Genomic DNA, 14,821 nt, shown 5'->3' on the forward strand with positions numbered 1-14,821 from the left:
GGAGCAGCAAAAGGCCATTCAAGCCTACACGGCCACCTATGACATAGGCAGGGGATTGGGGCTGCACCCGACAAGCGCAGTGGAGGCTGATTTCTGTGTTGTGCAAGGTTCTCCAGCCATTTGAACTAGTCACACGTGAAGTCAGTTCCGACACTGCCAGCTTGAGTCAGGTGATTCCCCTGATCAGGCTGTTGCAGAAGCAGCTGGAGAAAGTGAAGGAGGAGCTAAAGCGTTATGATTCCGCAAAGCATGTCACTCTTGTGGATGAAGCCCTCCATACCCTTTGCCAGGATACTAGGGTGGTCAGTCTGTTAAAGTCAGAGGAATACATTCTGTTTACGGCGGACACAAGTCTACAAAGGTGCAAAGACCTACTGGTCAGGAAATTGTCATCTGAAGGGGACCGTGACGCGGCTATAGCTCCTCCTTCATTTTCTCCCACACCTGTGCCTGTGAGGAAACAGCTGCGATTTCCCACACAACCCGCTGGCGGGGATGCAGGGCAGGCAGGAGGGAGTTTGGACATCTGTCCAGCCTAAAGGACCTGCCAACGATTATCAAATTATTCAATGAAGACCAGGAATTGCCTCCAGAGATTATAATGGGACCTGTGATTGTGGAGTCCAGCGGGGACGAATTGATAATCTGTGAGGATGAGGAAGTACACACTGAAGGGGGTGAGGAATCAGAGGAGGAGGATGACAAGTAACGATGACATCTTGTCTCTGTATAGCCAGTTTATACAGGGAGATATGAATTGTTTTTTTTTGTGTGGGGGCCCAAACAAACCAATCATTTCATCCACAGTTTTGTAGGCTCTGTCGCTGAAATGTTTGGTTTGTTAAAGTGTGCATGTCCTATTTCCACAACATAAGGGTGGGTGGGAGGGCCCAAGGACAATTCCATCTTGCATCACCATTCATTAATCCCACTGCTGAGAGGCATTGATTGCTACACGAATCACCCACTGCTCCTCGGCTGGTGGTCATCTGGTTATGTCTGGTCAGTAGGTTCCATTCCATTCTACTGCCGTACATATAAAAACCTCTCTGCTGGTGCATCTACTGCCTTAGATAGGGTGTTACATGTGTCTCCGGGAAGCCATTCTGCAGTGTTGTTAATGCAGGCACTGTACCTTAAGCACAGATAACTGTGTCACATTCACAGACATTGTAATGCAGATGAGGATATTCCCTATCTGCCACTGCCTGCCGAAGGCTGCCGAATCGCCCACTGCTCCTCGCCTGGTGGTAAACACGATCAAGCCAGATAGTGGTCTTATTAGATATAAAACTGATAAAAACAGATACACAGCACACTCACAAACCAACTCAGTGCTGCACCAATAGCCCACTGCTCCTCCAAAACGTGAAAAGTGGCTGGTGCACGTCCCTATTATCAACCTTAAAGGTGGCTCCCGCACCTAAATGCATTGGAACATGTAATAAATACAGACGGTAGCTCCCTCCCCAGGCGCTCAAAATACAGTACGTCTCTTTTGTGAGCAGGCAAATCCTCTTCTCTGCCTCTTTATACCCCAGGTGGTGGATGATATATGCATGGATGTTAATAGAATGGAAGATATACTTCCCTATTGGGAAATGCAGGTATCCTCTTCTCCACCTCTCTATCACAAATGTTCATTTATATTTTTCCAAATCCCTCCCATCCATCATCTTCATGTGTGAGATTGTGTATCCACTTTTCATTTAATGTATGTTTCCCCACTATATATATCCTGTATGCTGTGCTTATAGGTATAACTACCTGTCCGGTGAAAGCGCAGGTGAGATTTTCGATAACAATTACTTTGGTGGAAATCGAAAAACAGTTTCAGGAAACGGAACAGGACCAAGTAGAAAGTTGTATCGCCTTCCTGCCAATCTAGAAAGTATCACATTTCAGGTATATTGTGTTCATTTTTTTGTTAAATTGATGTGTATACAGGTGTTGATATTGTAGAGTTATCTAGGGCCTAGGAGGGAACACAGAGGAAAGAGAGAGGTACTGTAGTTAGGGGGAGGTGGCTTAGAGCAAAGGGTGGAGGCAGAGAAAGATGCAGTGATGCATGCAGAGGGGAGCGGAGAAAAGGGAGGAGCCATGTAAATAAACTAAGGACCAGAAAGATGAATTTGGGGGAGATGCAGAGAGGAAATGGGAAGAGCCTTTACTAAAATGACAGAACAACATAACAGGAATGTCAGCGCTGGAATGGAACAACACTGGAATTGCTCTGACAAGAACAATCTAGTGGCCGCCGGCGAGCGCAACGCTTAAATCCCCCCCCCCCCCATACTAGTGGTAAGGATCATTGTTAGTCTTTCACTATATATGATAATAAAACAGCAGTTAGCTCTGCAGTATTAATTTAATGGTAGCAGTAGCTGTATAATCATAGCAAGAAACGAATAGAGAATGGACAGTTCAGCTCACCGGTTGAGAATAGGGGGCAGGAAATGGGGAGATCAGCCCAGGTTGATGAGAGTCAGGGTTCTGATTGGTTGTTGGGGATAGACGGCACCAGGATTACTGTAGCTGCTAAAAGGTTAGTTAGATCTGAAAGTTTGATTTACTGTCCATGTCGACATAGGTCGACATAGGACACCGTCCAAGTGTACCGCGTCCCCTCGCATGGCTCGCTGCACTCTGCATGCTTTGGGATTGGTGCCTTGCTGCGCTCAGCACACTATTTTATTCTCCCTCCACGCCCTAGTGGATGGTAGGGCATGAAATACCGCCTGTCGGCACATGTCGGCTGAAAAGTGTGTAAAAAAATGCATGTTGACCTTTTTCATGTCGACCTTTTGACCATGTCAACCTTTTGACCATGTCGACCTATTGCTTGTCGACCTTTGAATCCTGTTGACCTTTTCCATGTCGACCTTAGACCCTGTTGACCTATTGTGTGTCGACTGTAATACCCTGTCGACTTTTTGACTGTCGACCGTTTGACCCTGTCAACCATTTGACTGTCGACCATTAGTGGTCGACCATATGTCTGTCTATCATGAGTCAGTCTATGATCAGTGCGGATACCACCCTGACAGTGTCCCGAGGCACGTCAGTATGCCACGGCACACAGTGGGAACTACTGGAATAGGGAGTACTGGATGCACATGGCCACAAAGAGATGGCAATGAGAATTTCAATGAACGCCTTGCAAAGAAATAATAATATTTTGTTATTCAGTACTAACATTTTGACATATTTTTGACATGTCTTCCCAAAGGTGGGGAACGAAGCAGATGATGTAGTCTCTAATTTCTATGACAGCCTGAATGGCTTTAGGCGTGACAGTAGCAGCAGTCAGTCAGTACAATCTTCTGGAGGTGGCTCTTTTGGAATTCCAATATTATTCAGTGCGAAATCCAGCTCGAAATGGACATCAGCATCATCTTTTAAGGAAACTGTACAAGCCTCTAACAAAAAGGTAAAGTTATTATATTGCTTCAGTGATGATGTGTTCTTCAGAACTTGGGCTCAAGGCAGTGATCTGCTCACATCTGCTGCGCTACTCAATTATTAAATAGCCCTAATGCAGCAATCCTCTGAAAGCTGTTTTTAGGGTAGTGACAGAATTGAGTCCACCGCTCTCTTCAGCCGCCCGCCCATCTTCTGCGGCTCCCAGCATCTTCACTGCCACAGGCCGCCCGGAATCTGCATCTCTCTTCTCCGCTAGTCAGGGAGGGAGTGTCAAATGATCCTTATTATTACACTTTCTTTTTACGGCACCACAAGGCATCTGCAGCGGGCCCCAGGACGGGAGGTACCCTGGACCCGGCTGACAAGTTGTGACTTGGGATAATGCCACCGCTTAAAGATTTTAAAAAAGCTGAAATGACTGCGGTGGTGGCAAGAGGTGCAGACAGCAAAGGCTTCAGGCCCCTTGATCTCCTTGGGCTGCACAGGCGATGGTTCCGCCCTGCCCTGTGATATACTTATTTGATTTTTGTGCCCCCTCAAAATTTTTGGTTCTTTTTGCCACCCCCTCCCCCTCGTTATATTGTAATGTAATTCTGCTGCCCTAGCCCAGCCCCCGTTCAGTCAGTAACCCCCTCCCCTTAAATTAACTTACTTGCCCCATAACCATGTTAACTTGAATTGCAGATAGGAACAATGTGGATGCTAGATGCCCCATACAGTATATTCACTTTCATTGCCCAACCGGAAGATGGCCAATGAAGTAGGTTAAATAGCACTGGTAGTAACTAGGCCTACAGTACTTAAATGTTGCAATCATAGTTTCATGCCAGTTACTCTTTATTTAATAGATTTGTAACAAATGTAATGCAATCTGTCTGATGTTAATAAAGAAAAGACACTAAATATATGTTTTCTTTTTTAGAACTCTAATTTTATTAGGGTCAATAAAGTGATCTCGGTATCAGATTTCGCTATGAAGACGGACAATCTCTGGCTATCAAATATCTTTCTGGCGGATCTCTATCACCTTCCCTTGGAATACAACTATCCTCTGTATAGTAGAATATTTGATAATTTTGGCACCCATTACATCACTAAAGGCTCAATGGGTGGATCGTACGACCTTCTCTACCAGTATAGTGCAGAAGAACTGAAGAATTCAGGTAAGGCCGTCATAGGGATAATCCTACGGCAGTGACACACTCCATGTATTGCTTCTATTTCATCACAATGTTTTCGTTTTGGTTTGGATTCGGTTTTTCGTTCTGTTAAAAACTGATTTAAAAAAATATTTATAATCATAGATACAAATCTAGAAAATTTGATAAAAACCTGCTAAAATTGAATTTTATTAATTTTCTTTTAAAGCGGCACACTGGTTTTGTCTTGTAAATGATTACCGGTTTTAGAAAAATCTCTGAGATCAGAGATCTCCGGCAAACTCAGACCCTGTGACAATTGCCCCATTTTTTTTAACAGGGCTGACTCAAGAAGAATCAACAGAATGTTCAACATGGGAAACGCGCATTAGGATTTTGTTTTGGACAATAACTAACTCAAAGAACAAATGCACAACGAACAAGATGACAGAGCGCTATGAAGGCAAGTGGGGCGGGACGGATATATTGCTTGACAGTCAAAATGTATAGATTGAAAACATAGACATTATAATGTTGACATGTACAATATTTAGACGACCAGAATGTTGACATGGACTATATGTTGACAATCAGGGGCTGGCCAAATGTAAAATTGTGTGAGAATTTGGGGGAGTTTTTTTTCCCATTTTTTTTAAAACCAGCAATCATTTTCATGGCAAAATCAAGCTGGTTTTGCAGTGTAAATGTTTTCCGCTAAAAAAAAAAGGGAAAACTCCCCCAAAATCTCTCACTTTCTGATTTTCACATACTTTTGCATGTGGACCTCAATTTGTAGACAGCAAAAATGTTGACAGGTGCATAATCAGACATGGACATTCAGGGTGACATTTAATAGGATGAGAGATTCAGAAAGTGAGAGATTTGTTAAGAAATCTCCAGTTTTTCTAAATCAAACTGGTTGTGCAGTGTAAATGATTGCCGCTTTAAAAAAAAATATGGAGATTTCTTAACAAATCTTTCACTTTCTGAATCTTTCATACTATTAAATTTCACCGTCAATATATATAGTTTGAAATATTGGTTGGAATAAAATGTAGACTCAGTGAAAATGTCAACCTTTAACCGTGCCAAGTGAATTTGTCAAAATAGTGTGAAATTTGCAGAGCAAACATTTTTATTCTTCATAATGACCTGTAATGTCACCTTATATAGGAAATAAAATATTCTTTTTCACAACATTTTTCATATGAATTGATATAACAAATAGGAGCGACATCTGCATTTTTAGTGGATATTTGGGTTAAAATATAAGCAGTGGCGTAGCTTGGTTTGGGGCGCCCCACCGTTAATGGGGGGGGGGGCGCTTCCCCCCCTCCCCGCCGGCCTCGTCCCCCCCCCCATCGCCGCAGGCTTACCTGTCTGCGCGTCCCTGCTCCCCTCCTGGCTTCAATTAATTCTATGCAGACGGACCACGATAAAATCAGAGAACTGTCTGCTTTATGGGGCGGCCATTTTATCATGGTCCGTCTCCACAGAATTGATTGAAGCCAGGAGGGGAGCCGGGACGCGCAGACGGGTAAGCCTGCAGGGGATGGGGGGCGGGGGCAGTAATATAGCACCGCAGCCCCCCGGCATCCCACATGCACAGCACCCCCCCCCCCCCCTGCGGTGCTATAGTTACGCCCCTGAATATAAGGGGTGTACACATGCATCAATTTTGACAGGTTGTCGATTTGATTTTGCTTAAAGAACACCTGTCAAACCGCAACACATGTGTCCAAGGTGAGATCAGGGAGGAAGGCCAGAATCCTCCAGTGGAGCAGGGAGGTTTCTGCCCACCATGAGCTTACACACTGTTGGGAGCGGTCTCTTAAAGGGCATGCTACCCCCCCCCCCCCCCCCCCCACACACACACACACAATATTTTCCATTATGAGCCCTAGAGACCGCATGGATTTCTTTTCCAAAAAGGAACTATTTAGCTGCTCCTAGCTTCTTGGCTATCACTGGCACCTGGGCCCCCAGCTTTTAGCAGCTACAGTGTTTTCCTGCTAAACATTGTAACATAATCTGGTATGCCAATGCAGCTGCAACATGTTTATATTATGTGTGCATTTGCTGCTGCATCGCCACATCAAATTATGTTACAGTGTTTGGCTGGAAAACACTGTAGCATAACATTTTGCATGCAAATACAGTTGCAATTACACACAAAATATAGGCATGCTGCATATCATTTTAATCAGCAGAAACTGCTTGTGTGCCATTGTGTGAGATCAAAGTATATTTTGATTTTCATGGTTATAAATTATTTAAAAAAACTTTGTTTCAAAAGTGCGGTCAATGTGTAAAAAAAAAACCTATCTCTAAATATGTCCGACTTTATAGAGCTGTTTTGTGTCTGATTTTCTAACTTGGCTCGCATTACATGAGTAAAACACCTGGATCCTATTTTTTACTGGCCGCACTTATCCAGAACCAAAAACATCTGACCTTTTATGAACGTCAGCTACCCGGCATTTGTGATGTTTAGCTCCCACAATAAGCTGGATCGCTGACGTCAGATGGTGCGGTTTGTAGCGGCGGTGCTTCATTGGGGGTGGGGGAGGTGGAGGGAGGAGGCAGCTCTTCTCCAAGCACTGCCTCCTCCATAGTGTGAACAGGACTCAGGATACCTCTTCACACTGTATAGCAAAATGGGAAATGAAAAATGTTGCTTTCACACCGCACCTCGACCATGGATGGTCATCAGCCCGGCAATAACTCGGGTCGAGGATGCAGTGTGAAAGGGGCATTACTCTGATTGGTGGATAGTTGGGTGATAGTTGCTACTATCCACCATTCAGCATGCCATATAAAATGTTTATGATGGCAGCCGTCACACCAAGCAACTGTTAGGACACATGCAGCGCGGTACGGTGTACCTTTAAAAAATACTTTATTTTTCCGGTACGACATACTACCCTGCATCCCCTGCTGTGCGCTGCCACATTCTTCTACAACGCCACCACTGAGAGGAGGAGAGCACCACAGGCTTCCCCATCCCCTCCGTCGCTGCAAGTATACAATAGTGGAGTGCATTGCCGCGGGCTTCCCCCACCCCTCCAAAGGCTCTCAGCCATTTCAAATGTGGAGTGGCTCCTGAGCGAATCAGAGCTTGCGTATCGACAACAACAGTGATTGGCTGCTGGACCACGAGCTCTGATTGGCTCACCAGTTTGAAATGGGCGAGAGCCTCCAGATCGATGAGGGAAGCCTGCGGTGCTGCAGTCCGCTCTCATACTCGCGGTCCTGTGGTCAACCTGTTTCTGTCACACAGGAAGCATAGGTTCCCGGTTACGCCACATGCTACACACTCTGGGAAAATCATTCTATGGTGAGTTACTGTAGTTGCATATGTATTTGCAGCTAGCTGCTGATCTGCGTGCTTATCACTCTGGTGAGTGGCCTCTATCTGATTGCAGGGCTCTGCAATGTCATAGAGCAGCTATCAGGTCTGAATAACCCCCAAATCCTCTCTACCTGGACTTCCTTCTTAATATATGATTGGTGTCACCTGTGCTGAACTATTTCATTTATAATAGAGGAATTTCAACAAAGGTGATTGCAGTCATAAATTAAGAGCAGGGTCAAACGCAGGATTTGCAGGGGAGGGTTTCCAGAGAGGGGTGGAGTGACGCATGGGGTGGAGACTGAGGTGAATCGGTATATACTGTACCTGGTCCATTAAACAAGTGTAAATGCATACAAAAATAATATACATAATATCTGGATGTGGCATGATTGGCCGACGGTCGCGATCTCGACGGTCAGTATACCGACATCAGAATCCTCGCCACCGGTACTCTGACAGAGGGGCAATCACAAAAAGCCCCTAGCTGGGAAATTAATACAATTTTTAAATGCGATTAATTGCATAATGTTTCTGCGATTAATCACATTGTTGGTGACACTTTTATTTATTATTATTATTTATTAACAGTTTCTTATATAGCGCATACAAATTCCACAGCACTTACCTACAGTACATGCTCGTTGACAGGGGTTCCATGCTTGTTGCCAGGGGGAGTACATGCTCCTTGCCATAGCGGGTTCCATGCTTGTTGCCAGGGGGATTACATGCTCGTTGCCATGGGTTCCATGCTCATTGTCATATGGCGCTTATATGCTCGTTGCCCAGGAGGAGTTAAATGCTCATTGCCCAGGGGGAGTTACATTTTCTTTGCCCAGGGGGAGGTAAATGCTTGGTAGGATATCTGTTTTCTTCACAACCCACTATTCGTGAAAGTTTGAAAAAGGACGGGGCTAATTTCCAGGGCGGGGCTTAATTGCGGGTCGCGTCAGTGGGTTTAAAATTATTTAAAACTTTTTTTTTGTCTGTCAGCAGGTGTTTCAGGGTACTTAGATCCCCCTCATGCATGCACCACTGAAAATAGATGTTCCTGTAGAGAGGATTCTGTCCTGTCTGGGTTTTGTTTATTACTTTTAAACCACTGGAGTATATTATATTTAAACTAATAGTGCAATAATGCCTGGATACTATGTATAGCTCCACCTAAATGAGAGACAGTTATTTTATAAAGTTTTCTTGAAGTGGAACAAATACAACTTAAACAACAACCTTAAAATGCACATAGAAAAATTAAATCTATTATATCATCTATTTTGTCATGTGCAAGAATAGCAGCAGCCTCTGTACTACTTACACATTGGGACAGGCATCAGGATAGCTAGTGATGTCACTGTACACCGAACGGCGTCCCCCTGAAAGAGGGGGCCCAGGGTACAGTATTCCCTGTGTCCGCCCCCCCCCCTTTAATCTGTCTATGAACCCATGGGGACATTTATTTGTTATTTATTTATTAACAGTTTCTTATATAGACATGCCAGTCACCACAGCTTTGACCAAGAAGGAAATCTCGGCACTTCCCCAAAATGGAGGTGCTTATGCTTCGGGAAATATCCTCTGTGACTAACATAAAGCTATTGCTAAAAGTCCCAAAAAGAGCTGAATTCATTTAAATATATCTACCTGTGTTTTGCATACCACAGACTAATTCCTTCCGCCATGTCTCTTCCCACCATTTCATCCTGATCAGGTTCATTTCTACAGTCATCAGAGAAGTCTGTCTCGCTCACAAAAGGCGGACGGTCTGAATATGCAGCTAAACTGGCCTGGCAGAAAAAGGGGTCCTTCCCTGGGCATCAAGTTTATACAGAGTGGGTTGAGTCTGTGGCAGACAACCCGGTCATGGTGAAATTTGAGGTAAGACTAAATTTTCCTAAGAAATAAGATATTTTGATATTTTTCTGCTCAATTATAGAAAGATTTTTTTTTTTATGTTTTGAATGTTTTGGTCATTTTTGCATTTTTTTACACGTCTTAAGCTACATGAGTGCCCTTACATGGTACATGTCCTATATCTGACTGTCTTCTGACCTCTACATATTTAAAAATATTTAATTGTTATCTTGTCTACATAATGTATGTCTTTGGAAATGTTCTAGGGATTGTTTATTGTATATTACCTTCCATTGTCAATGATGGTCATAATGTATGAGCCACATGCATATGCCTGGCTACTGTATTAATAAGTGGTGGATCTAGATATTTGTAGGCCCCATAGCAAAAGTTTATAAAGGTCTCTTCGTACTACACAAGGGTGAGGTCACTCTTAGCTCTAGGACCCATAGTACTCCTTGCAACTATGGTAACGACATACCTCCAACTGTCCCAATTTTTTGTGGGACAGTCTTGTTTTTTGGGACTGTCAGTGTCATTCAGTGGGGGGAGGGGGCAGTTGGGAGTCCCCCCTGCCCATTGCTACTGAGGGGCTGAGGGCATGTCCAGAAGCTCACAGAGTGCTGGCCATACACATATTTGCCATTGACTTTGATGCACTGATTCCAGTGTGTAGGAAGGGAGAGGATGGCTTCAGTGAAGATCCTCCGGGGTTGCTGAAGGATACAGTTTTCCATGGTGGCATGGCACCTCCTTGTCACAGGTGAACCGTTGACCTTTCAGTTATCTTTATAAGGGGCCAAAGATATGGGAGTCACATGGGGAGATATTGCGGCTGTATGGATGATGTTTCAGGACCTCCTATCGAAATTGTGCCAGAAGGTCGAGGGTCTTATTGACCACATGTGACCTAGCGTTGTCCTGGAGCAGCACTATCCCTTTCAAGAGCTTGCCTCTGCGCTTGTTTTTGATGTCTCAGCCCCACAACGTCTTGCGGTACCGTACAGCTTAACCGTTCCATCCCATTCCAGCCAGTCGATGAGTAGAGGTCCTTCTTCATTAAAAAATAAACTGAGCATCACTTTTCTCGCCTTCTAGCTAGAGTTGACTTATTTTGGATGAGGGAAGCTGAGATGCCGCCACTCCATGCTCATCACATGCGACAACCTTGGCAATGAAATCCGATCCTTGCTCCATGTACCAAAAGAGATGTGTCAAAAAACACACACATTCTCGCCAACTTCTGATTCTCTGACAGATGCTTGGGCATCCACTGTGCACCAACTTTGCCATAACCAAACTTGTTGTGCAGCAGCAATGTCACGTGTGGGGAGATGATGATTCTGACGAATGAAATCGTAGCAGGGTTGGAGACAATGTGCGCATGTCGGGTAAGGGCAAGGCCTTGATGCTTTTGCATCCCGCCACTTAACACTGACACCACCAGAATATGATGCATCGTGGAAGACATTACTCTCTGGAAACCGGCTTCATCTTACAATAAATTTCTTCTGCATGAAGAAATTGAATAATGTCTCTTTGAGCTGAACTGGAGGAATCCATCATACATCCAACTGCGCAAAACGACTTTTCTAAGAATGAAAAAAAGGAAGAGAAGTTCACTACACATGCGCAACTGGGAAAAACATAAAACCATCTATCGGAAAACACATTAAACCACTGCAATTAGATACAACGCCGCTACAGCAAAAGTCTCCCTTTCATTTGGACTAGAGATGTGCAGGCTCTGATTTACTCTGATTTCAAAGCAGGACCTAATTGGCTATCAACTGTCAACAACTGACATGTGATTTGGGATAGCCAATAAGATCCTGCTTTGAAATCAGAGTAAATCAGAGTAAATCAGAACCTGCACATCTCTAATTTGGACACACCTTAAATGCCACATTTACATATTTGTGCTATAGATTATTAGAATAATTGGTACTTATGTAATATCTGGGCTCCCGTTTTTCTTATGAGACCGCGTCCCCTCGCGGGGCTCGATACGCTTCGGGTACGGTGGCTCGCTGCGCTCGCCACACTATATAAAGTCAACTCCATGCGTAGTTGGATAGTAGGGGTATGAAAAAATGGGGTGCATTTAACATGGTAGCCCAGATAATACATAAGTACCGAATAATTCTCACTGTTACAAGGAAATGGTTCTGGGCACCTGAAGAAGCAACATTTTTGGGAAGTTAGACTATGCTGGCCTACATGACATAGGCAGGGCCGCAGCCACCTTTAGGCAGGTCTAGGCATTTGCCTAGGGCACCGGCCACTGGAGGGCGGCAGTTCACCCCTCGTGCAAAGGGGGTACCCGCTGTGCCGTCTGGGGAGCAGGCAGGGGGGTCCATGCCGGCTTCTGACAGGAGCCTGCAGTGGTGTCCTTGCCGCACGGGTACCTGCGGCGCTGTGTATAAAGCTGGCGGTGGTGGGGGGTCCCTGCAGTGAATAAGAGATAACTAGCGCTATCCGCCGGGCTATGCGGCGGCATGGGAAGTGCTGCCGGGATTGAAAAAACTGTCCGCACGCTGATTGGCTGAGATTCAGCCAATCAGCGTGCGGCCAGTGTATTCACTGCAGGGACCCCCCCCCCGCCGCCAGCTTTATACACAGCGCCGCAGGTACCCGCGCAGCAAAGACACCACTGCAGGCTCCTGTCAGACACCAGCATGGACCCCCTGCCCGCTCCCCAGATGGCGCAACAGGTACCCCCCACCCCCCGGCACCGGGGGGCCTCCACCCCCACCCCTTGCACCGGCCCACATAGGATATGCTTCTTCATTAAAAGTCATGCCTAGAACACATGTCGGAGAGGCCTGCTTAGTGTCAGAGGAGAATTTTCCACAAGGCAACCTAGGCACCTCCCAAGGGCCCAGCAGATCCCAAAGAGTCCCTTAAAGATATCCTGGCCATCCAAAACGTTCCTAGAGGAGCACTGGGATGACGTTGTGACATCACATGGTCCTGCCCGCACTCCCAAAATTCCTTTGATGTTTTTTGATAGGATAAAACAATTTGACACTCTAAATGGTCTCATGCACTGTATGTGGGCAGTGAGTTTACTGTAAATGTGACACAGGTAATAAGCCTACTGCCATAATAACAAGAGCCTGATTGAGATTTGGGTACTTATTTCCTAGCACGGCGCCCGCGATTTTGATTGTATTGATCGGGTCGGAAAAATTGCGTCGATCGCATCGCATGCCAACCAATTCGCTTGCGATGCGATCGATGCAATCGACCCGATTTTTACATTGGAATCAATGTAAAATGTTCCCTGAGACCCGATTTTACATTGATTTCAATGTAAAAAGCCCCCAAACCCCCCATTTTAATAGAAAACCCCCCTCATGTTTTAAATGCCCCCCAATTTTAACGCCACCCCACTATTGACGCCAACCCGAAGCGTGGCGAGCGCAGCGAGCCCACGAGGGGCGGCAGTACGCGTCCTCCGACCTTTTTATACCCCCACTATCCACGTCGGCGTGGAGTTGATTCTATAAAGTGTGGGGAGCGCAGCGAGCCACCGAGCCCGAAGCGTGGCGAGCGCAGCGAGCCCCGCGAGGGGAAAGGCATAACTTCACAGGTATACGCGTCCGCTCGCTTCGGGCTCGGGGGCTCGCTGCGCTCGCCACACTTTATAAAATCAACTCCATGCCGACATGGAAAGTGGGGGTATGAAAAGGTCGGAGGAGTGCTCGCCACGCTTCGGGTTGACTTCAATAGTGGGGTGGCGTTAACAATGGGGGGGCATTATCCATACTTTATAACCATACTCAATGAGAAATTGCCCATATTGGTCCATTTCCCATTGTCCCCTATGTAAACTTGCGTTGATCGCATTGATCGCGTTGGTCGCATCGCGGCCCATTATAATGGGCCACGATGGACGCGATCAACGCGATTTTCTCTTTCACCGGCAGATTAGCAGGTGATTGACAGAAAATCAGGTCCATCGCGTTGACTGTATGCCTTAAGTACCTTAAACTTAAGGCATACAATCAATGAGATGGGCGCCGTGTTAGGAAATAAGTACTGAGATTTGTACACAATACCAATTTATCGGTAGACTGTGCACATGCCAACGTTCTGTATCAATGCCACCTGCAATCAGCACCAAAAATATAGTGCTATGGATTGTTGGAGGGAGGAGGGCCCCAAACTGGTTTCTTGCCTAGGGCCCCTTAAGTGTAAATATGACTCTGCTTAGTGTAGAACTTTGCCTCAAAATTAATTAAATGTATAAATGATCATTAGAATTTTATTTGAGGCTGTTACAATTTCTAACAAATGTTTTTTAATGGATTTTATTTTTCCAGTTGAAGCCAATCTTGGATTTAGTAACTGGAATTCCATGTGCGGTGACGAAACGACGCAACCTTATTAAAGCATTTGAGGAATATGCCGGAACGTTTGATCCATGTCGCTGTTCGCCATGTCCTAATAATGCCAGAACGGTTTTAGTGGACACAGAGTGCCTCTGCGTGTGTCAGGCTGGGACATATGGGAACAGCTGTATAAAACAAGCTCCAGAATACAGTTCAGGTACCTACTACTCAGAGCTGCCATCATGAATTTTGGGTCTCTGGACTCATTTCCAGTCTGGGCCCCGGTCTCCCCCTCCTCACTTGACTTATCATAACTCGGCTCCTGCTCCCCTATCTCCTCTTCCACTAAGCTGCTGCCCAGAGGTCCCAGAGGTCCCAGAGCTTCTACAACTCAGGATGCCGGAGGCCAATTAAAATGCAGCACCGGCTGGTGAGTCAACCAATGCTCGCGTACCGCAGCCGCTCTGATTGGCTGCCGGTACGTGAGCTCTGATTGGCTCAAAAGCCGGTGCAGCTTTTTAATTGGCCGCCGGCATTCTGGGTTGAATAAGTCTGCACTCCAGGACCTGCTTTGTTCAGTGCACTGAGCGCAGCACAGTGGTGGCAGTCGGGGGGGGGGGGGGGTGATGCGGTGGGCAAAATTAGCTGCCCGGGCCTTTCCAGAGGCTGGGGCCCGGGATAGCTGTACCCACAGCATCCCCTATTGGCGGCCCTGGGTA

At 45.8% G+C, this 14,821-nt stretch overlaps 1 protein-coding gene across 1 annotated transcript in view; it reads left to right on the plus strand.

Annotated features, from left to right (window-relative positions):
- Nucleotides 1-14,821, plus strand: part of LOC146020815 (complement component C6-like) — a 50,737-nt gene that overhangs the window by 13,764 nt on the left and 22,152 nt on the right. The window contains exons 6-11 of the mRNA XM_083154311.1: nucleotides 1,758-1,905; nucleotides 3,230-3,430; nucleotides 4,346-4,586; nucleotides 4,903-5,025; nucleotides 9,623-9,789; nucleotides 14,094-14,319. Coding sequence (XP_083010437.1) covers nucleotides 1,758-1,905; nucleotides 3,230-3,430; nucleotides 4,346-4,586; nucleotides 4,903-5,025; nucleotides 9,623-9,789; nucleotides 14,094-14,319 — 1,106 coding nt within the window. The remainder of the gene's footprint in view (nucleotides 1-1,757; nucleotides 1,906-3,229; nucleotides 3,431-4,345; nucleotides 4,587-4,902; nucleotides 5,026-9,622; nucleotides 9,790-14,093; nucleotides 14,320-14,821) is intronic.

This window comes from Crinia signifera, chromosome 1, assembly GCF_055691185.1.
Source record: "Crinia signifera chromosome 1, ASM5569118v1, whole genome shotgun sequence".
NCBI lineage: Eukaryota > Metazoa > Chordata > Amphibia > Anura > Myobatrachidae > Crinia > Crinia signifera.